The sequence below is a fragment of the Giraffa tippelskirchi genome, chromosome 3, assembly GCF_054371585.1.
Source record: "Giraffa tippelskirchi isolate mGirTip1 chromosome 3, T2T-mGirTip1v1.2.pri, whole genome shotgun sequence".
Taxonomy (NCBI): Eukaryota; Metazoa; Chordata; class Mammalia; order Artiodactyla; family Giraffidae; genus Giraffa; species Giraffa tippelskirchi.
In genome coordinates, this window is record NC_137277.1 from 152,650,501 (window position 1) to 152,675,128 (window position 24,628).

A 24,628-nucleotide genomic window follows, 5' to 3' on the forward strand; every position below is an offset into this window, starting at 1 on the left:
CTGGTAATCTGAGGTATCTTCCACTTCTAGGACTTGCTGCTGAAAGTCGATTCTATCCAGTCACTGTGCTGAGCCGCTAAGGAAACCATTGGGGGGAGGGTGGACCCGCCAGGAGGGAACGAGCACCAGTGCCTAGGAGCACATGTGAACACTGAAGCGAGGTCCACCGCAGGGGGAACTTGTTTAACTGGAAAAGGGGAGTTCTCCTCTAGTCCCCGTCTGTTATTTTTAAAATCTTCTTTAGGAAAAAGGGGAGAGGGGGTGGGTGATAAAGAGGGAAAAGAAGATAGAAAACACCAGGTTCCCCACCTGCCTGCGAACACACAGACACGCTCAGTTAGGGGAGGTAAAGGGAGAAGACGCGTTATTGGTACTTGTAGCTGTGGCACCTGTTACTGTGAAGCCTGTGGGAGGCGCTATTGAGCTGTGGCTGGGCTGCAGGTCCTTGGGAATGCCACTGTGAGAACTCAGCTGGTGGCCAAAGGCTGCGCTGAACTGAGGGAGTTGCTGCTTGGGGGAGGTGGAGGCCAGCAGTTCAGCGGAAGGCCCCATGCCACTGAAGCTGGTCTGCGGTAACCCCGGAAGCACACTGGAGCTGCTGGGGGTCACGGTGGCGAAGGCAGGCTGTGTGGTCTCTGAGTTCGAAGTGGTGGGCGGCGTGGAGAGGGACGTGGAAAGAAGATGCCCATCGGCGACGAGAAGGTTGCTGAACGGAGAGGGGTCTCCGAGGTTGACGGGGAGATTGCCCCAGTGAGTTCTGGGGTTCACGACCCCTCCGAGTGGCACCTCGAGTGGCGTTGGGAGCAAGTGCTGTGCCATGACGGGCATCTCTGCTGAGAAGGTAGCTGCCATGTTATCACCAGAGTAAGATGTCGTGTGAGGAGAGGTGATGTGGTCACTGTAGGGAGACGGCACGTGCTCGCTGTCATAATGGCTTCCATGGGGCGAGGAGTGTGAGTGATCACTGCTGTATTGCTGTCGTGAGGTGATTAGGTCATCTGCCTTGCTCAGCAGCTGGGCAGGATGTGGCCTCTGGGAGGCATGGCTGCCATCATGAAGTCCATGAAACTGTCCTGGGAAGGCTCTCTCCCCAAGGGCACTCTGGCTCATCAGAGTGGCAGAAGTAAGGCCGACGCTGGCGGGGGCAGAGAACTGCCCCTGGATCTGCCCTGCCAGGGGTGTAGGTGGGTTAGACAAGGTAGCCGAACGGAGCAGGCTCTCATCCAGCTCTAGGCTAGAGAAGTTGTCATGGACTATACGCCCATTCAGCAGCTCCCCCAGGTCCGTGTTGACCTCTCGGCTCAAGGACGGGATCCCCGACGCCCCCGTCCCTGTGGAGAATACCCCTATTCCTCTGTCTGACAGCTCCTGGACGGGCACACCATCTGACTGGGTGAGCACCCCAATGGTACTCAGGCACTCGAGAGAAGTCACGGCCTGCAAGGCCCGTTCAAGTTCCTCGGCCTCTTCGGTGGTGGGGAGGAGGTCTCCGTTCTTTCCTGGGTAAACAAGAGCTATCAACAAGTCAGCGGGGCTTCCACCATCCTGACCACAAAAACCATACACTGGAACTATCTGTCACGACATTCTACTAAGGACTGGGTTGGAGGGCAAGAGTGACGTATTCACGGCAGGACAGGTGAGCCTGAACCACATCTTCGGGTCACTGACAGCACTCTCACAGCCATCTCAGCACAGTGTTCAGTGCTCAGGAATCTAAGGATTACCTAGTAAAACCCGGGGTGACTATCTGATTACAGGTATGTTTTTACCAAAGGTATATTAAGACATTAAAACAGAAAACGTATCAATCGGTTCACATTTGAGACAAAAGGCTGTGCAGGAGAAGCCCCGTTAGCCCTTCTGCTCTTGGGCTCTTTCAGCTGGAGGGACAGCCATGAACCCAGAACACAGAACTCACACGTATATCTCAGCACAAAAGCAAGTGCTCAGCTCACTTTGTTGGTTACCTTTTCCCATGTTTCTGCATTACTCTCTGCTCTTCCCCTCTCACACGTCTCCCATTTCTAAGGAATTTTCATAAAATGGAAGCTATACTGATTTCCTTTCCAATATCAAAAAATCTACTATTTGGAACTGGAGTAATCACCATAAAAATATCCAGTTTTTAATGGTGAAGGAAACATTCTCAGAGTATTAAAGATTTCCCTTGAAAGCACTAAACAATTGGTGGGGTTAAGCAAACTTTGTTGTGGAAAAGTACACTTCAACTGAAGTACAGGGTGGAGTATCGAAATGAGGACAAGTTCTGAAAAGTTCAATAAACTCAAGTTTTAAATGTCTTTATTTAAAAATAAACTAAAGTGGGGGCATTCCCTGGCGGTCCAGTGATTAGGACTCAGCGCTTTCACTGCCATGACCCCTGGTCAAGGAACTAAGATCCCACAAGCCATGCAACGTAGTCAAAAAGAAAAGGTTAGAAAATAAACTAAAATTGCTGATTTTGGGCTTCCCTTGTGGCTCAGTTGCAATACAGGAGACCTGGGTTCAATCCCTGGGTCGGAAAGATCCCTTGAAGAAGGGAATGGCAATACACTCCACTATTCTTGCCTGGAAAATTCCATGGACAGAGAAGCCTGGTGGGCTACAGTCCAGGGGGTTGCAAGAGTCAGACTCAATTTAGTGACTAAACCACCACCACTACCACAACGACTCATTTTAAAGGAATAAAGTTATAAACCTAGCTATCCAACCTACTGATTTACTAAGCCTATATTATCGTTAAAAAAAAAAAAGTATACCTTCTAAAGAGAATAAAACAGCTTCAGCACTTTATATTTTCTGTCCATGTTACATGTGAGGAGGAATACTTTGAACATATTTTTAAAAAACTACTTCCCTTTTTTAAAAAATTCATTTGAAAAACCAGCTTTCTTGAATCAAAATACTGACCATACCTTCAAAAAAATCGAAATCTTGTAAGTCATCAGGTAGCCGCGGAAGGACGTCAGAGAAGTCCTCCTGGTTCAATTCCAAGTCGTGTGGAATGTCGGTGATCTCATTGGCAATGTCATCCGGCAACTCATCAGCGCTCAGCTCCGGCGTGGACGGGCTCCTGGGGAAGACAACACGGTTGGCCCACCACTCCCACTTTACCTTCACACCAAGTCACGAGAAGCAGAAATGGAAAATCCTAACTCAAAACAATCTCCTCGCCTACTTTATGATCTGAAACAGACCTCACCATATGCAGTCACATATTTCTGCAACTTTTCACCCATGTATTAAGAGAAGGAAACCATTTTGAGATACTATTTTTACTGCAAATTAGTAGAATGAATTGCAATTTGGTGTACTAGTAGAACGAATTACAATCTGGTCTATCAGGTATGTCTTACTATTTTCTGGTCAAATTTAAAATCTGTTCAAAATAATTTTTAAAAAAGATGAAAGAGATAAAACTGAAATTTGCAGCTGAAACAGAAGTATCATTCATTGGGTCAAAATGCTTACCCCTGTCAAAATTAATAATGCATCACATTTCTGATGGAATGTTTCTGTTGGAACATACATGCAATTTCTGTTGAAACAGAAAAATCTGAGAGTAGACAAATAAATTCCCAATATCACCATCTGCTCTCTTGAGTTTTACTCCAGATCTAAACCCGTCAGGTATCTGGTAAAAATCCTACTAGAAACTACAGAGTCTAGGCTGATACACCGCAGGGTGCCTTTAGCCTCCTTCCAACAGGAAAGGAAGCCGATGTTCTGAAAACAATCAGAATACGTAAAGGAGATGTGAGCCCTGGCGCAGTCACTGACCGCATGTGGGAGGCCTCCACTGGCAGTGAGACGCTGGTGGGCATGCTGAGGTTCCCCTGGGGGACTGCAGGGGGGATGGGCTTCTGGGGTCGACGAGGTCCACGCCTTCTCTTCTTCTTGTGTTTTTTGGTAAGTGCAGGAGGCTTGGTTTTTTTCCTGGGTTTCCTCTGCTGCTGGTGCTGAACTTTACGGGAGCTATCTCCTCTCAAGAAATTATCCTTTGGAATGAATAAACGGGTATTTTTGAATTCAGATTATTTGGTAAAAAGCAAACCGCTATCTGAAAAAAATACTTGTATCTCTTATTATTTTATACAGTGCCCAAAACTATGTATAACAATAATTAAATGAATAAGAAATTCATCTTAAAATTTAATTCACATCAATTCAATATATACATAAAGCTCACTCCACACTTACAGGCATTGTCACAGGTGCTATAGTATAAAAGAACTGAATAAAACTTGATTTGCGCTCCAGAGGAATTTACTTGGTATCCCATGGGAAAAATATGAATACGAGTATACATAAATACTATAAGAAAAACTGGGCAATGATGATGTAAATACTGTCCAAGGGTATGCAGATGGAAAATTCATTATTTGTAGTTATGTGGGATTAAAGGATAAACAGGACTTTCAGTTGTTGGGATAAGGGGGAAGATCACTCTAAGCTAAAGGAAATAGTACAAATGAGACAAAAAGGACAGCAAATAACTGGGTATAGACTGTTGCTTGGGGATATGATGGAGGGTCAAATATAAAAGTCAGCTGTAAGGAAGTCTGGCACCAGATCCTGTATGACTCTGAATACTCTGCTCAGGATTTTAAACTTTATTTTATAGGCAATGGGGAATGATTTTTGATGACAGCAGATGTTTTAAAAGGATTAACTGGACTTCCCTGATGGTACAGTGGATAAAAATCTGCCTGCCAATTCAGGAGGCGTTGGTTCGATCCCTGGGCTGGGAAGATCCCACATGCTGCGGAGCACAACTAAGCCTGTGTGCCACAACTACCGACCTGCGCTCTGGAACCTGCGAGCTGCAACTACTGAAGCCCATGTGTTAGAGCCCGTGCACCACCACAAGAGTGTAGCCCCTGCTCTCTACAACACGAGAAAGACTGTGTGCAGCAACGAAGACCCAGCCCAGCCAAAAAATAATAGGAATAATAATAAAAGGATTAACTATCCTAGTAGTAGCAATGTAAATGAATAAAGAGAAGAGGCAAGTGAGTGAAGGCAAAAGTTCCAATCAGAGGGCAATTTCAATAGATACTAGAAGATAAACAGCTGAGGGCAAAGTGAGCAAGAACAGAAAAGCAAAGGCTTGCTGCGAGAGAATTCTCAAGATATGACAGCTGCATGCATGGATGTGGTGAGGATGGAGGGGAATATAAAACTCTCGTGTGTTTCTAGAGTTTCCAGTTGAGGTGATTTAGGTGAAGATGCCATTCGTGGGATACAGAACACAGCAGAATAAACGGCATCCGAGTTAAGGAATTCAGCTGGGCTCACATACAGTTTGAGGTGTGAAGATGGGCGGGGGGGGGGGCAGGAGAAAATTGTATCTGGTGCACAGGATGCAAGAAAGGGATGGAGGTGTAGACTCGGAAGTCGCGACACAGTGGAAGTCCTTCAAATAATTCACGTGGACCAGGGTGACAACGTAAAGAGAGAAGACAATGGGGACACAGCTTTATAAAACTGCTGCAGTTAAGTGAAGTGGGAAAGGAAGAAGAACCAGCAAGAACAAGAAACTTGCAGTACTTGCAGTATAACTAGCTTTCTTCAGCTAGAACCCTTAAATCTGAATACGATATTTCATCAATTCCCAGATGCATATTTTACTATCTCTACAGTTGGGGAGCAGTTTACAATAATGGCATATTATTATCTCTGTCAGCCAGGTGATGGTCATTATAGTTGGTGCTGCCTACATGTTCAAAGTTGGTCATAGCTCTCTGTACTCTCCTTGTTTGAACTGAGGTTTGCGCACTGTTGGTTTTACAGGTAGAGGAAAAACATTGGTACGCAGAAAGGCACAAAAAGAAGCAGGGTAGAAAATTGTTATTAGCGAAGCAAATATTCATTATTAAAGAACTGATCACAATCCCCACTTCTACCGTTTTTTTTTCTTTTTTGCAAAGCAACAACCAAATAAGAAAGGAAAATAATCACTAAGAGAACAAAGCTGTGTTATAGCAGATGTTATATACTGCCTTTCACACATCAAGAATTAGCTGAAATCAGGAGTGAAACAGAAGATAAAAATATTTATGTCTAAAAAACTTTAAGTCTAAAAAAGCTATTTTGATAAGTATAAAATAAAAATTTTAACTGATAAGAAATGCACTGTGCAACATTTTTTCCATCTTGGTGGTATATAAAATAATTGTGGTTTCTATGATTGATGTCACCTTTGAGCTGATGAATTCAGTAGTAACTTTTATAACCAAATACATTAGAAGATCTGAAGACTAAGTATCAGTAGCAACAAACATACTCAAAGCAAGAAAGAATAAAATTAAGCATAAATCCAAGAAATCTAAAAAGAAGTTTAATCCCAGCCAAACACCTGAATCCAAACACAATTACAAACTCAAAAGTCGCAAACAAATTTAGAAAACAACAGAAGACAGGCTGCTTTCCAGCCTCTGTAATTCCTTTTGGTTCAACACTTGATGTCTACATTTTTTATGTCCACTATGCAGTGAATAAGCAGCTGCCAGTCTCCACCAGGAGCTGGCATCCACTCCAGGATCTCCCTCTAGGACCAGTGTGGGTCTTGAATATGAGGAAGTCAGAGAACTCTAGTTAAAAATATACAAGCCATACCAGTTCTGGTTCTAGGCTTCTTCCTTACTCTTCTAAGCTTATGCTGTGTATCCTGGCAACACTCCACACAGAACTGCCTGTGACCGAGGCCCTGCCTGGCTCTTGCTATCCCCTTACGTGGCTCCTCCAGAAAGCCAAGCACCTGTGTCCTGGAGGCATTCCTAAAGCCAATTGTTCCTTTACCTACACTATTTACGAACACTTCACTCCCAGCGTTCTCAACTGTCCCCTTCTACTAATATTTCTCTTCAGGACAACAACCCATTTAATACCTTACCCTCTGTTCTACGAGTTTATTCCTGTTGAATACCATGTTCTGTCTGCCAGCCTGGACCTCGTACAGCTTGAGTCTCTTCTACCAATGGCTGTCCTATCCAGTGGCTGAGTCTAGTTCAGAATCTCCCCCGAACCCACAAGCCGTGTACCTACCAGTAACTTATTCAACAATTACTTATGGAGTATCTTTGCTCCAAGCACTGCAGATACAGCAATGAACAAACAACATTCCTGCCTTTGTGAAGTTTACATTCTAGTAGGGGGATTCAGAAAATAAACAAATTAATAAATAACATTAGGTAAATACAAATGTTAGGAAGGAAAACAGGTAGAGTATGACGATTCCCTGGTAGCCCAGTGGTAAAGAACCTGCCTGCCAACGCAGGAGACTTGGGCTCGATCCCTGGTTTGGGAAGATCCCCTGGTGAAGGAAATGGCAGTCCATTCCCGTATTCTTGCCTGGGCTTCCCTGATAGCTCAGTTGGTAAAGAATCCACCTGCAATGCAGGAGACCCTGGTTCAATTCCTGGGTTGGGAAGATCCACTGGAAAAGGGATACACTACCCACTCCAGTGTTCTTGGGCTTCCCCTATGACTCAGCTGGTAAAGAATCCACCCGCAATGCGGGAGACCTGGGTTCAATCCCTGGGTTGGGGAATCCCTGGAGAAGCGAAAGGCTACCCACTCCAATATTCTGGCTTGGAGAATTCCATGGACTGCATAGTCCATGGGGTCGCAAAGAGTCAGACACGACTGAGGGAGTTTGACTTTCTTTCATCCATTCTTGCCTGAGAAATCCCATGGACAGAGGAGCCTGGTGGGCTATATAGTCCATGAGGTCACAAAAGAGTCAGACACGATTTAGTGACTGAACAACAACAAATGAGCATAAAAAGTGGCAGGGTAGAGGGGAGGTGGAAATGAACTGACCTTTGATCAGAAACCTGAATGATATGAAGGAATGAGACATGGAGAATTTGGGAAAAGAACATTCCAGGAAAAGAGAAAAACAAGTACAAAGCCCCTGAGATGGGAGCATGCTGTGCTGTGCTGTGCTTAGATGCTCAGTCATGTCTGACTCTTCGCGACCCCCATGGACTTTAGCCCACCAGGCTCCTCTGCCATGGCAAGAAGAGGCATGAATACTGGAGTGGGTTGCCATGACCTCCTCGAGATGGAAGCATATGTAAAGTGTTTAAGAAAGAGCAAGAAGGCCAGTGTTGCTGGAGCTCTGGAAGTGAGGAGAGCGTGAAAGATGAAGCTGGAGAGGTTGATAGGGCCAGATGAGGAAGTGCCTCATAGGCATGATTAAGAATTTTGAACTGGATTCTAGACTCGATGTGAAGCCAATGGAAGGTTTTGAGCCGGGAACTAAAATGATCAGATCTATATTCTGAAAGGCCTGCTCTAAAGGCTACATGCTGAACGATTCCATTTATAAGACACCCTGGAAAATGTAAATAGGAACAGAAGCAGATCAGTGGGGATAAAAAAGGGCTGACTACAAAGGGCAGCCCTAGAGACTTTTGGAGGGTGATGAACTATTGTGCATCTTGATTATGGTGGTGTTTATGCGATTGTATGCACTGTCAAAATTCACAGAACTGTACATTGGAAAGAGTGAACTTTATTATATGCAATTCAAAGACAGTGGGACCCATGTACATGGTCTACACTGGCTGATATGCAAGCAACACATGTGGGTGCAGGAGGCATGGCACGAGGAAGGGAGCCTAACTAGGAGACTATTACAGTGATGTAGGAAAGATGATGGTCTATAGTTGGAAAGTAGAGCCATGAGATTAGCATGGTTTTTACCATTGAGTCTCTCACTGGTGGACTGATGGAATACAAGTGTTGCTATACTCTCTTATGTAATTTTTTACTTAAAAATAGCTCAAACTAGTGTCAGATTCTACAACTGCCTCCAGAGAGAAAACCGTTTGAATCATGTTGTAAAAACTTTGCATTGAAAATACCTTTTAAAAACCCAATTAATATAATTTTATTTACACTATATTTTTATTATATAAAATAAATATTATTTTATGACTAAGTTTATTATACTAATTCAACCTTATGTTTGCCCAGCTGAATTTGTCTAAGTAGAATATTTAACCAGCTGAAAAGAATAAACTGCTTTCAATTTCTTTAGATGCATTCACATAATTGTTATACTGATCAACTCACTGAATCAATAAAGCAGATCCTGAACCGCTATTTAGCAATATTTTCCTAGTCTTATTAGAAGTATGCTAGAATTGTGTAACTTTAAAATCCACATTTACAACCAAGATCATTTACTTCAGTGGTTTGAAAGCTACAGAGCCCATGTTACCAAGGGTCCACAAAACCACCAATGAAGGCCCTCAAAAGTGGTTCAAAAAACATACGGAAATCATTCTCTAACCATGATAAAGCCTCAACGAGCTAACAAAAATGTCTTTATTTTAAATGTTAAAATAATTACTCAACATTTGTATACACAGTTTAGTATACAACATTTCAAAATATACGGTCAATAAGGGAAATCTAAAAAACAAAAGACGTTCAGGAAGAAGCAGCCAGTAAACTTAATACATGGCAACTGAGGTCTAAAAAGAATGAGATCTAAAAAATCCTTGATATGCACTTAGCTAGTGGCCATGCCAGGACCACAGTGTTACAATACTAAGTCCTGTCCAATGGCCACAGGGTGACCCTGACACAGCCCTGCAAACTGAACTATGCTCATAGCAAGTAAGAGCTGTCTTGCTCAGTTTTTTAGCACACAAGTACCTAGCACAATACTCTGCAAACAGCAGCAGAACTCAGGAGTGGTCTCATGGGGAACCGCCTTTATCTTAAGTGATTATATAATTCAGACAGTTCACTGATTCAGACTTGTCTCTCCTCTCAATTATTCTGCATTAATTAGGGCTTATGCTACCAGCACTAACTAAAGCAATAATTAAATTCAATGGAATTATAATAGGGTTTGGCTTTTGCCTGAAATTTCACCAGATAAGCAAGACATTCACAGAGTTATATACAAGTAAAGCAAAAACCTAGAGAAATGAAGCAAAGAAAGATCTTGGAAAATCTGCCTAAGTATAAGCAAATGTATCTTAAGAAGTATAGACTAGGTATAGATAATAAGCAAAATGACCATATCTAAGTAACTACTAAATATTTTCTAGTTTTTTTTGTAATGAGGGTATAAAATTAATCAATAGCTTATTATCAACATTTTTTTTTTTTTAGTGAAATAGAACAGACTACAAAATATGAGGTACTAAAAGAGATTCACAAAACTTGTTTCAGTGATATATATACACACATAGCTTGTACCAAGTCACAAAACATTTCCTACTATGGACAGCTATCAAACCATTTAAAGCCTCAAACTATCATATACAGGATGGATAAACAAGAGCTTATTGTATAGCACCGAGAACTATATTCAATATCTCGTGACAAACCATCATGGAAAAGAATATGAAAAAGAATGTATATACATGTATAACTGAGTCACTTTACTATAGAGAAAAAAAATCAACACATCATCATAAGTCAAATATATTTCAATAGAATTTTTAAAATACAAATATGAAAGAAAAAAAAAACATTGAAAGCCTCTGTTGCAGAAAATAAAATCTGAACTTACCATTTTTTTGGCATGTTCTTCACACAGAGGTGTCTGGTGTATAATGTCAAAAACGGGCACAGAACACTGCTGTCCATCTGCAAACTTGGCCGTGCAACTTGAGAAGAGTTGCTGAGAGCGGTTTAAGAGGATATCTGGGGTTTTTTTAAGTTAAGAATAAAATACACTGAAATAATTTAATTTTTCAATTTCTATATAAAATTTATTTCTTCAGTTACTTGTGCTTAGTAATCATAAATTTTGTTTTCTACAAAAGCTAAAGAACCCAACTACTATTATAGAAAATGGTAACAGTTGAATTTATCATCTTCAATTATCAGAAGATACTTCTAAAGGAGTCTATTTTGCTAATGAGCTCCTAAAATGAGTCTCCCTTATGGCCATTCTGATTTCTGTTTAGAGAAGCAGGGTCATTTCCTTCCTGACACACTAAATCCTAAAAGTTACACTATGATGGTTTAAACAACAACAACAAAACTTTCTTTTAAGGAAAATTTCTGCCTAAGATACTAATCAAGAATAAAAAGTTAAAGATATAATTTAAAAAAAACTCATCTATACATATTTGAATTTTTCATTTCACATTTCTAATACCAAACTCAAACTTCTAACTTATGAAAAATTACTTTTAAATTAAAACTGCACTATTAAAAGTAGAACATCAGCTTTTTGTTATCATCATTTTTAAGCATTGATACTTTTAGCCACTAACTACATTTCCACAGATTTACTTTATATCTATGAAGGGAGTATCTTTCATTTATTCCTCTATGCTTTTACAATTAAGCATACAGGAAAAAAGCCTTTATTGCATAGAAACTGTTGCTAAAAAAGCTGTGAAAATACAATACCAAGAAGAGAAAGGAAGGAAAAAATCAGAAAGATAGTAAAGTAATTGCTACTATATTAATTTTTAAAATGCTACTCAACTTTTAAATGTTTAATAGAAGTGAAAGTAGTAAGATTTCATAATCACCCTGAAGTTCCTTAACATAGGTTTTCCTCATGTATATTCTGCCTTATGATATCTTCTTTCCTAGTTAGTGATGTTTGTTATCTTTCATACATTTCAGATCAGCAATGTACTCAATAAAAAGAGCAAATTAATCCCATAGTATAAAAAAAAAAACCAAAACTGTAAAACTGTATAACTTTCTTGGAAGACTAAAGACAGTTTTTGAACAATGGGATTTGATTTGCCTGTCAATGGGTGTCATAGTTATCTCTTACAAACTACCTAGAACTACTGGAAGGACCAGAATCCTATTTTTAAAAAAATTTATTTAAATGATAGCCACTGGAAGAACCTACTATTTGCTATCCATTTTGCTCATTTTGATATAATAGCTGAATACAGAATTATAATGACATAAGCAGGAAAAAAAAGCTATTCAGTTTTTGTGCAAAACAAATGCAAGAAACCTTGATAAACACCAAGAAAATCAGAAGCAATATAAAAACTATTTTAAATATTAAATAGCTATGATTTCAAAAATCATTCACTTGGCCTAAGAATGAAATATATCACCCCAATGAATCAGTACTTTTCAATGTGCACTCAGTTTAGTTAGGAGGATACGCTGGAAACAATGTCTGGTGAATGGAAGGGCTTTGTTGGTGCACTGTTCACCCTTCACGGTCCCACTGCATGCCGCAGCTTCCATTTCCTTCAACGTGGTCCGACTTATGCTAAGGAATGAAAAACACAAAAAGAATTTTTTTAAATGCTTTAAGAATCCAGGGCAATTGTTCAAATAATGTTACTTTATAACATTCACACTTTTAGCTACCTAGATTCATTAATTAATATGCAAGTATGAATTACAATGACCAGTCCAATATTTCCCCAACTGACAAAACAAATAATTACATTATAATTTGGCTTCAGCTATGTCTATCTATTTTGGGGTTTTGTTTGGCTTTTTTTAAAGTGACATTTTGGTTCCTTTCACTTCACAAAGAAGCAGTAGAAAATAGTAATGAAGACCATAAGACTAGATCAGACAGACCTGGTTCTGAATCTCAGCTCTACCTCTTAGTAGCTCTATGATCTTGGGCAAGTTTACTTAGCCTTGCTTAAGTCTCAACTTCCTCACCTGTGGAGTGGAGATAAGAGTCCTCTAGCTGACAGGCAAGCATCAAAAGACATAACACATCTAAAACACCACATACAGTATAGAGTATGGTACATAGTAAAGAATCAATGGTTGTCAGTCACCACTATTATCAACATCATCATCGTTAAATTTTGGCCTCAGAAAGCTTCTAAACAATACATCTGCAAAATAATGAACCTAATACATGAGGAATGGGATGCAGAACAGAAAGCTAAGCAGTGAAGAATCTCCTTTCCACCCCTGTCTCAATCTGCCAGCTTCCACTTGCTCTATTAATTAATATGTGTTCATTTTATTAGTTTATAATTCTCCCATAGTTTTATACAAACATTAAATTTTTTAAAAAATTTTAATTCTTGGAGGTATAAAAACTATGCTATCTATGTAATTCTATCAGATGTCATAAACTATTAGGCCTTTACACATGCCTGAGTATGGAAAAAGAATCTACTTGGTGCACTGCGTCATAAGTCAGGCATCAAAAACTGAAAAATCTTTTGAATTGTTGGTTTCTAGTATCCTTCTAAGGATTTAACTGAGACGATTTACATTAATTAGAAAAGGTCATATAGAATCTAAGTTACATACAACATTTCTATTGTAACTGTAACTTTCATATAAATAGTGAATGCAAAAAGGTGCTGCCATAGAAGCTGCTTTAATTAAGAGTTCTGCTAGGTTTGTCAGGATCACGAGTGAGGAGGTAGGTCATTAAGCTCACAATTTCCAAAAATTGAAGCTTTACTATTCTGGCAGCTAAACTCAATTTCTCTTGGTCTAGATTTAAATAGAAGGTAGCTCTCTATTTTGAATGGATAACTTTCATTGAAATCTTTAGTAATTTACTCAACCATCTGCCAGGCCTAGTGTTATACCACAGCCCTCACTTACTTTATCCTAAACTTCAAAGTAAACCATTGGCCTCAATTTTAGAATCATCATTATGTTCTAACTCACCAATCTCTCTCTCAAAATAAATCCAAAGTCAGGATTTCAATATCCCCATAGAGAATAATCCCAATGAAACAAAAGTTCTGATGCTGTTAATATGAAAATATTTATTGTGGGCTTCCAGTTTGTATGCTCTACTGGATCCCCTGTTAAAAAAGAAGATTCCACACAAACAACACTATCTCTCTGCAGAACTGTGGGCTATAAGATATTGAGACTAGTGTTTATAAATTTTAAGCTATATCAATGGTTTATTCTACATGCTCACCCATAAATGACAAAGTTACTAGATAAAGAATATTTTAATGTTGTTTAGTTTCTATCTAAACCATATTTTAAGAATACCTATTAGAAGGTAGCCATTATAGTTTCAATTTCTAAAATACTTAACAGCAACTTTTTAAATGTTTTCTGTAGAACTAGGCCTCTGATAACAAAAATATTAAATATAGAGGAAGTTAGTCAACTGAGTTGATTTTTGCAGACCTTATATATAATGTAAAGGCGTAAGGAACTAATCACCAAGGAATGATTATGGCACACTGGCATATGATTATCAGCAATGCAGGGAGCAATAAAACATTTTATTAATCATGGGGGACAGAAGCAAATGATATCACATAAATTTGAGATCTGTAACTGACTTCATCTTGGTGTCTGTCTTGTAACAGTTATCATGAAATTTTCTGAAAAACATCACTAAAGGTGGTTTGGGACATGATAAGAAGGGGTCGATTCTGCCAGTTAAAAATCATAGGTAAGTACAGTTTCCATACAGATAGCAAATTGTCCAAAACTTACAGTATAGTCTCTTTATATGTCACATCTTTGACAGAGTTGTAACAATATATGAGACCCAATATATACAATGATCTACACCTAGATTGCTTCATGCTGGACAAAACTAAAATTTCTACTGAAATTATACACTTGAAAGCATTATATCATAAAAATGTTAGATATCTTTATTTTAAAATTTATATCAAACTGAATGAGTTCTTTTAACAAAGAGAAAACAGACTCTCACTTGTTCAGTTCTATTCATTCATTCATCAACACTGGAGATTAAAAACAAAATATACATTGTCCCTGCCCTCATAGAAACTACTGTCTAGCATGACAGAGAGACATTAATATAAGTATAAAATTCTACAATGAAGCAGAGGACAGAGCACAAAAGTGTATATATTAGGAGACCAAACATCGTCAGGGGAATCTGGGAATGTTTCTCTGAGAAAGACATGTCTCTGACCACGTAAGAAGTAAGTTAAGCCCTAAATACCTTCTAGTACAAACACTACCTCCATGACAGGAGCCTGAGAGTTCTAAAAGTGAAGGAAATACTGCAGGCTGCAGTCACTATGGAGGTATACCAGATATACATACATAGTTTCACACCACTCCAAATATGCCAAGAAGCAGAAAATTCTTAAGGGCATATTATTTTTTGAGATACTCAACTGGAAAATAGGTTACTTTGTTAAAGCAAATATAATGAAAGTTAAAATGCACAAAATGAAAATGAAATTTCAAAAATTACAGTATAGTTATGTAAGGAATATGATCAATAGCTACAAAGCAAAGGTTAGTTTTTAGTTTTTGGCTTGTTTTAAACCCTTTCCCCCTCAAATGACTTATGATCATCCTTGAAAAATTAAAATATACAAACTACAATTTTTTAAAAACTTTATCAATAATTCCATCATCTTGAGATAATACTGGTAATATTTAGGTATATAAACCCCAAAATGTTTTACATATATGCTTATTTGCACACGCACACACACACACACACACAGAAAAAGACTAGAAGGAAACAGAATAAAAATATTCATAGTGCTCATTCTGTTTTGTGAATGGTGATATTATGGAGATTTTCTGCTATTTTCCATATTTTTCAAACTTTCACAATAAGAAAATATCTTATTATAAACAGAAGGGATTTTTTTCCCCCCAAAGAAATCCATTGTAATAAAACATTCTGAATATGATATTTGGGATAATGTATATATTACCAGAAAATATAATAGAAATGCTTATATAAGTCAAAACCATAAAATACCACTTTGGTAGTTAAAAAAACCTATAAGTATCACTTTTACAAGAAATTACTTAACAAGAAATTTTTTAAGCATTGTATTTTTTTAAAGACAGGTAGCATTCTCAAATTCTCTACTAAATAAATTCTAATCGAATTCCAGCAAAATTCTAGTAATACTCTTTTCTTTTTTACGGTCAGCTTGTGGCAGGATTATTTTGCCATTGTTGTAGAACTTTGAGCAACAAAACCAAAACACAGAGCTTAAGTACTTTAGGATAATATGTCCCAACACTCTCTGTGTCTTGACTATCCTCTCAAAAAATAGAGAAAACAGACCAAGTGAGTTCTTAGAAACAGGTGGCTGTGTGGAGCTCTGACCTGGCTTGACTGCATGTAGCTCTCTGCAGTTCCTGGATCAGCTGGCCAGTACACTCTGGTTCTCTACTGGCTGCCTGCAGCAAGGCCTTCCTAAATGTGTGCCGGCATTTCTTTTGACGAGATTCTGCCCGCTCCAGGCGGCAGAGGTGCTTATATTTCTGCTGAAAGTAAGTGCAAAGTTGGGTCACCCTGGAGCTCCTACTCTCCGTGTCATCATCATCCGACCTAGAAAGTGCAGGGAGAGAAGCAGAAAACTTAATTATACGGGAGGTGCATTTTAGAAAAGGGAAAAGCAGGTTGAGGAAAGGGGGCTGGATATACAGGGCCGAAACTGGTGGCTTGTGAACACACACAACGAAATGAGAGGAACAGAATTTCAGTAGAGCAGCTGAAAATGAGTACAGTGTTTTAACACTAAGTGGGCAGTAGAGACAATCCAATGCTCTAAGAGGCTTAAACTTCTTAGTCTGTCACAATTAGACATTCCATGCATCAGTGTCTTCTAAATATTAAGTGAAGAGCTATCTGGGGGAAGAAAATAATTTCTTTACCTCTATTTACTAAAAAGTCTGAATAAATGACATGAAGGTTGTGAGGAAACACTCAGCATTATTTCATAAAAGATAGGTCATACCAGAAATGGAGCAGTGAATACATCTAAGAGCTGCCCTTTCAGATGCACTGGTTTTTAACTACCTTCTTTTGCTAAGCACTAAAAGAATTTTGATTGTAGGGATCAAAATCATTCTATAGCGTTTGTTCAAACTAAGGAAATATCCTAAACAACATTTCACATCCCAGGGAATTACACAGAGGCTTTTCTGTCTTTGGGTTCCCTAGGTGGTACAGCGGTAAAGAATCCGCTTGCAAATGCAGGAGACGCCAGAGATGTGGGTTCAATCCCGGGGTCAGGAATATCCCCTGGAGGAGGAAATGGCAACCCACTTCAGTATTCTTGCCTGGAAAATCCCATGGACAGAGTCTGGTGGGCTAGAGTCTATGGGGTTGCAAAGAGTCAGACACAACTGAGCACCTTCTGTCTTTATGCTAATATTGACTGATGGGTGGCCCTGGCTGGAGCACTATGTTGAAAAGGATGCTGAGAGTACATCAGGCTCAAAAAGAAACAGTATGGTGGTTAGTTAGCAATGTCTACCACCAGGGAATTTAACAAAGTCACTTTCCTAGGGAACTAATGTGACCTCATTCTTTTTTTTTTTCTTTTACTATTAGGAATAATGCACATAAGACTGGAAAACCAACCTGTGTTATGTTATATATTACCTTCCTTCTCTTATATCATAACATAAACAACACACGTGTGACACTCCAAATACAGTATTTCACTAATTTGCGGTAAATCCTGCTCGGTTTCTCTTCTCGAGTGGTATCACCCCTCTTTCCTTCAAAATAGCTCATAACCAGCTACTCTGTAAACTTCTGTTTAGTATATGTCCTAAGTCACGTTTTCTTCAGCACAGTTTTTACTACAGATATACCAACCGAAGGATCTCACTTCAATCTTTTCCTCTATTTGACATTCAACATTTGTTCTATGTCTGTCATGCTTTGTGAAAAGCTAGGAGCTATTTAAAATTTCAATTTCCCAAGACCTACCCTAGATATGCGTGTGTATGCTAAGTCATTTCAGTCATGTCCGATTCTTTGCAACCCTATGGACTGTAATCCGCCAGGCTCCTCTCTCTGTCCATGGGGTTCTCCAGGCAAGAATACTGGAGTGGGTTGCTATGCCCTCCTCCAGGGGATCTTCCAGACCCAGGGATTAAACCCATGTCTCTTACGTCTCCTGCACTGGCAGGCAGGTTCTTTACCACTAGCGCCATCTAGGAAACCCACACCAGAACGTCCATGGGATAGGACGCAGGAATCTTTTAATTGCTCCCCAAGTCTCACAGCAGGTCTCCATTTGAGAGTTCTGGTAGGGCCAGTAAATGCTGTTAGTATGTTTAATGTGAGATAGAGAACAACAAGTAACATAGGAGAGGTACAGATAAAAAGCTTTTAACGTCTACTGAAAAGACTCCTGGATGAAAGGCTTTGTAGAGGAGATGACAACAGAATGGAGCCTTCAAGACAAGCTGGAATCTGAGGATGAGAAAAGAGAGGGACCTCACAAGGATAAAGCAATAAGCCAAGATACAGAGATGGACAGGATGGGGAACAGCAAGGACTGAAGAACTTAGGTGAGCTAAGGAGTGGGGTATGCAGAGTACTGACGGGTAAGGCAGACCTGCTAAACGTAAAGGCCAGATTAAAGAATTTAACCTTTATTCCACAGGCAATGAAGAACTCTGTAGATTATTAAGAATACAGCTAACAATAACTGAGCTGTGCATGAGAAAGATTACACATGGGCAGATATAAACAGAGAAAGAGACAGAAGAAAAGAGTAATGAGGAAGTTATTATAAAACCCCAGGTAAGGGCTTCCCTGGTGGCTCAGTGGGAAAGAATCCGCCTGCTAATGCAGGGGACATGGATGTGATCTCTGGTCCAAGACGATCCCACCTGTCTCCAAGCAACTAAGCTTGTGCACCACAACTATTGAGACTGTGCTCCAGAGCCCACGAACTGCAACTACTAAGCAAATGCGCCACAACTACTGAACCTGAGCACCGAGAACCTACAAGAGAAGCCAGTGCAATGAAGAGTAGTCCCTGCCCACCACAACTAAAGAAAAGCCCTAGCAGCAACAAAGACTCAGCACAGCCAATAAACAAATAAAATTAAAAAAAAATAATAAATTCCAGGTAAGAAATAACAAAGACCCCACCCCAGGATAGCAGCAGCAGGACTGGAGAACATGGGAGGTCATCTGCATGTATTAAAGATTTGTCAGCTGGGCAAGGAAGAAGGAAGGGACAATTATCACCCAGCAGTTCCACTGGCAAAGACCAGGAAACAGCAGCAAGAGAAAATTTGGGGTAGGAAATAAATTCCATTTTGTGTGCATGCATGCACAGTCAAGTCTGTCTCTTTGCAACCCCACAGACTACAGCCCACCAGGCTCCTCTGTCCATGGCAAGAATACTGGAAGGCTTCCCAGGTAGAGTTAATGGTAAAGAACCCTCCTGCCAATGCAGGAGATGTAAGAGACTCAGGTTCGATCCCTGGGTTGGGGAGATCCCCTTGGAGGAGGGTGTGGCAACCAACAAGATTCTCCAGTATTCTCACCTGGAGAATCCCATGGACAGAGGAGCCTGGTGGGCTATATAGTTCATAGGATCGCAAAGAGTCAGACACGACTGAAGTGACTTAGCACACATGCAATAATAGGGTGTGTTGCCATTTCCTCCTCCAGGGGATCCTCCCGAATCTGGGAGTGAACACTCATCTCCTGCATTGGCAGGAGGGTTCTTTACCACTGAGCCACCCGAGAAGCTCAAATTCCACTTTAGACCTACGTAATTTAAAATGCAGAGGAGCCATCAAAGGGAGTGGTAGAAAAACCGTTGGAAATTATAAACTTGAGCACATTTAGGGAAGAGATACAGATTTCAAAGTCAACAGCTAACAACTGGGAGTAACTAAAAGTAAAAGGCCACAGAGATAATAGAAAGAGCAAGACACATAAGGGTCATTATCACAAAAGAATTCGGTGACTGGGTATGAAGGATAAGAAAGTCAATAATGACTTCGAATCTGCATAACTAAGAGAATGGAAGTGTCATAATAGAAAGAGGAGAGAAACAGTAAGTCTTAAAGGGAAAATAAAGGTAGGGTGAATAATCAACTGCCAACACTGTTATTTAAAAAGGCTCTATTACTTCAGAGAAAATGGACTGAATGAATGGTTCTCAAGTTAACCATGGGAAGCTGCACTTGGATGTAGAGACATGTTATGTTGTGATAAAAGTTTTCAGAGCTTATTCATAACCTTCATATTTATGTTGCTGTGGCCCAATAATTGGCAGTTTGCAGACTAGTGCAGGTCCACAGGCCATCCTTGGTATGGTCCTAAACTAGAAAGTCTTCAAGGTGCCTTCCACTCTAAGACGGCTTGGGAGTAATACTTCAAGGGGCTTCCCAGGTAGCTCAGTGATAAAGAATCCACCTGCCAATGCAGAAGACTTGGATTCGATCCCTGGGTAGGGAAGATCCCCTGGAGTAGGAAATGGCAACCCACTCCAGTATTTTTGCCAGGATAATCCCTTGGACAAAGAAGCCTGGCAGGCTATAGTCCATGGGGTTGCAAAGAGTCCGACAGGACGGAGCATGCAAGTACATTCTTCAAACCTAGTTGCTAAGGAAGATTGCCAAACTACGAAGAGAAAGGCCAGTTCCTATCATTTACCAGCAGTGACAAGAGCTTGTACCTACAGCATTCCTCAGTAAGTGTTAAGTTTCCTTCCTTCTTTAAATTTTCTCATTGGTAAAATGAGAGACATAGCTGGCTCCTCTATCTCCCATGGTTAAGAGAAATAATATGTGTGAAATCACAATATAAGTACAGGTATTAAGATGCTACTAATAGCCCCACGTACAGAGCAGTAAAATTCCGAACCTGATTTCCTAAGACTTTAGGCTTGTCTGTAATCTCAGAGCAACAAGAAATTTTACAAATAAAATTCACATTAATTTATTAAAACAACAAAAGAGCAAAAACTTTCTACAAAGAAAAAATTCAGGACCAGATGGATTCACTGGTGAATTATACAAAATGTTTATAAAGAATTAGAGGGCTTCCCTGGTGGTCCAGCGGTTAAGATTCCACGCTCCCATTTCAGGGGGCATGGGTTTGATCCCTGGTTGGGGAATTAAGATCCCACATGCTGCAGGGCACAGCCAAAAAACAAAACAAAACAAAAATAAAAACTACAGTAATCTGTCACCTCCAACCTGTTGGAATACCTACTATCAAAAAGAAATAACAAGGGTTGGTGAGGCTGTAGAGAAAAGAGAACCTTTGTACACTGTTGGTGGGAATGTAAACTGGAGCAGACACTTGGGAAACAGTCTAAACAGTCCTCAAAAAATTAAAAATAGAAAAGAATTACCATATGACCCAGCAGTCTCACCTTTGGGGACATATAATCGATGGAAATGAAATCACTGTCTCAAAGAGATATCCGCATCCCCAGGTTCACTACATCATTACTCACAATAGCCAAGATGTGGAAGCAACCTAAGTGCCTACACATGGATGAATGGATAAAGAAACTGCAGGAGATGTATATAATAGAATATTATTCAGCCACAAAAACAAAAATCCTGTCATTCGTGACAACAAGGAGGGACATCAAGGGCATTATGCTAAATGAAATAAATCAGAGAAATAAATGCCATATGATCTCTCCTTGTACATGGAATCTTTAAAAAAGACTTGATTGGTGGATGCCAGAGACAGAGGTATATGGGAGGAAAAATGGGTGAACTATGTTTTAGGGTATTTTATTTGTTTTTTAGTTTAAATAAATTGAATAATAAAAAAGGATTCTGCTTAGTCTCTCATGGTAGAAAAAAGACCACAAAACAAACTTTCGAACAATGATACCAACAGTTTTACTCAGGAGCTGACGGTCCAGCGCTCCATCTACGTTGCCTAACCCCATCTTTCACATTCAAGCATATATATGTTGTCTTTATTGGCAAATGTAGTAATATTAAGGATAATTTAAAAATAAAGAAGATATGTAATTTTCCTAAAAAAAAAAAACAAAGTCAAATAGAGATTTCAACATCCCATTCTCAGTAATTGATAGAACAAAATGAAAGGAAATCACCAAAGATGAAAAGAAAGAAAATCAGAGAAAACCTCAACACTATTAACCAAGTTGACCTGACATTTACAGAACACTCTAATCTAAATGTGATCTCTGATCACAGTACAATTAAATGAGAAGCCAATTCCTGATAAATCTCCAAATATGTGTAAACTAAATATCACTTCTAAATAACCCACAGATCAAACAAGACATCAAAAGGGGTATTAGAATTCCCTGGTGGTCCAGTGGTTAGGACTTCTAGATCTTACTGCCAAGGGCCTGGGTTCAACCCCTGGTCAGGGAACTAAGATCCCAAGGGCTGCACGGTGATATAAAAAAAAAGGAGGTGGGGTGGGTATTAGAAAGTATTTTGAATTCAATAAAAATGAAAACATGTCATACCAAAATTTGTAGGATGCAGCTAAAACCAGTGTTTAGAGGAAAATGAATAGCACCAAGCATCTATGCCAGAAATATCTCAGATTTACATGACTTAAGCTATTATCTTAAAAACTTCAAAAAATTAAAGCCAAAGAGAAAAAACAATAAAGAACAGAAAGCAACAAAATAGGACTTTCCTGACAGTCCAGTGGTTAAGACTCCACACCCCAGTGCAGGAGGCAGGGGTTCAATCCCTGACCAGGAAGATGCCGCATGGTGGAGTCAAATAAAAAAGAAAAGAAAGCAATGAAATAAAAAATAAGAAATTAAAAAGGAAGAAAAAGCAATGAAACCAAAAGCTTTCTTTAAAAAGATTAAAATCTATTATAAAACTATTTTAATTAAAACTTTGAGGTATTGGCACAAGAACAAACAAGTCAATGGAAGAGATTAGAAAATGCACAAATAGACAAACACATATATGTCAAGGGTTCCAGCACAATGGAAAGCAAGTGTTCAATAGTGTTGCTTAAACAGAAAAGTCATATTGGAAAAAAAATGATCCTTGGTCCTAACTCACATCACATATAATATATACAAAAATAAATTCCAGAAAGACTGCCAGTAAAACAATAAATCTTTTAAAAGATATTATGAGAAAATAGCTTCATAATCCTGGCATAAGCAATAATTTCTCAAGTGAGTCACAAATAAACTAACCAGAAAGGAAAAAAAAAAACACTAATAAATTGTACTCATTAAAATTAAGAACATTATTCTGTTGAAGACATCATTAGGAACGTGAAAAGGTAAGTAGTTCCTGGCAGTTATTACTGTTCCTTAATAATACATTTAAGATATCAACTTAAGTTCTGCTACTGAGAGACCTCAGTAAAATCCTAAGAGTTCTGCTTTGCCATATGCATCTACAACTAAACTAAATAACCAAGGAACCTTTGCCAAAACAAGGCCAAACTGTCTCCCCAAATTTCTTTAAGTACCATTTTAGTTTAGGAAGAAAGTTCATGAAAAGGTTCTTCAGAGGGGAATGCAGTGATCAAACCACTGTCCGTTTTTTCTTCCCAAAACACAATGAACTCATTGAGGGATTTTAAATGGCAAAACCTTTTGAGAAATCTCACATGGCAAGAGCTTCTTGAAGATATAATGGACAGGCTAGGCAGGACCAGCTTCCTAGAGCTCTCCATCTGCTGTTCCAGTGGAGCACAACTAGAAGCTAGAAGGAAGTTGTTCTACAGGTCATCTACAGTACAAGACAGAGTTCCTGAGAGAGCACAGCGGTAGATGCAGACGTGCAGCTGCAGGCATAGGAGGGATGATAAACCAACGCAACCCCAGTTTCACCCAAAGGAAAGAATGCAGTGCCCCGTGCCTGAAGCAGAACACTGCCTGAAGCATAACCCGAGTTCAGCGAGAATATGCAGAGTGAGTGAACAAATGAGTGAAGAGGGAAAGATTAAAGGGACAGCTGGGCAAGAACTAAAGACAATTGCTTGTAAAAAGGTGAAATACACACTGAAGGGAAAGAAGGGCCAGGAAAGCAGAGCATCCTGGTGAGTCAAGGAAGAAGTAAGTTAGCAAAACTGGCCAAGAAAGTAAAATGCTACAGAGATAAAGATGATGACAATTGGTCACAAGTCTAACACAAATTCTGAGAACTCTGTAATTAAGGAAGAAATGGAATATAAACTGTTCCTGATCAAAGGCAAATACTGCCAATACTAATGTTCAGGTCACCTGCAGAATTAAAATAGGATTCTTGGCTACCATTTACCAGTTGTTTCTCATGAATCAGGTATGCTGAGCATTTACTTATGTTACCTCATTTAGAGCAATTTGTCAAATTAACTCAAAATATTCCAAGTCAAGCTAAGCTGATATGAATATCAACCTTAGGAAACATGTTTGATATTATCTATAACTTGGAAAGAAAGCTTAAACTCAGTTGTACTTCCATCTGGAAGCAAGAAATGCTAATGATAAGGAAATAGTCTTGAATGACATATAAAACAGAACCTCAGAGAGAAAAAAACATATAGCATTTTCCAATACTAACTCGGAGACAGGAGAGACAGGGACAACTATATGGGATATAAGTCCCAAGAGTGGAAATGGAAGCATTAGGCTATTAAAGGTTAAGGACAACGACCATTAATAAATACAGCTAACTCTCCTGCTCTAACTCCACGTCCAAATAAGCTTCTGACTATAACTTGCTTCCTGTATAGTTTTGCTTAGTGAACATATTTGTACCACTTAATGATTGCATTTCTATTATAAGCTGGCATTTTGGCTTATACATTAGTCTCTAGTGAATCAGTTTCTTAAGCCTAATCATCTCTGGGTATACTAACAAATCACACTGTATGCCTATAAATTCAGAAACCAGATCCTAGAATGTATATCCATACAAGGATACTTTGAAATTCTAGGAGCTGGCCTGGGGCAGATAGTCTCCCCTCTACCTTGTT

The 24,628-nt window shown here is 39.4% G+C and overlaps 1 protein-coding gene and 1 long non-coding RNA gene across 3 annotated transcripts in view; one reads left to right on the forward strand and one right to left on the reverse strand.

Annotated features, from left to right (window-relative positions):
* INO80D (INO80 complex subunit D) overlaps window positions 1-24,628 on the reverse strand; it is a 67,908-nt gene that overhangs the window by 10,510 nt on the left and 32,770 nt on the right. Inside the window, exons 6-11 of one of the 2 annotated variants that reach the window (XM_081577763.1) lie at window positions 16,031-16,255; window positions 12,123-12,232; window positions 10,544-10,677; window positions 3,784-4,001; window positions 2,919-3,076; window positions 390-1,499 (exon numbers count right to left, since the gene is read on the reverse strand). In XM_081577763.1, the coding sequence (XP_081433889.1) occupies window positions 390-1,499; window positions 2,919-3,076; window positions 3,784-4,001; window positions 10,544-10,677; window positions 12,123-12,232; window positions 16,031-16,255 (1,955 nt within the window). Of the gene's footprint in view, window positions 1-250; window positions 1,500-2,918; window positions 3,077-3,783; window positions 4,002-10,543; window positions 10,678-12,122; window positions 12,233-16,030; window positions 16,256-24,628 lie in introns of those variants that run through there. The other variant, XM_081577762.1, reaches the window with a different exon arrangement.
* Window positions 981-19,017, forward strand: LOC145541401 (uncharacterized). Its single transcript, XR_014078979.1, has 3 exons — window positions 981-1,760; window positions 14,283-14,368; window positions 18,330-19,017. It is a non-coding gene; the product is annotated as an uncharacterized LOC145541401 (long non-coding RNA).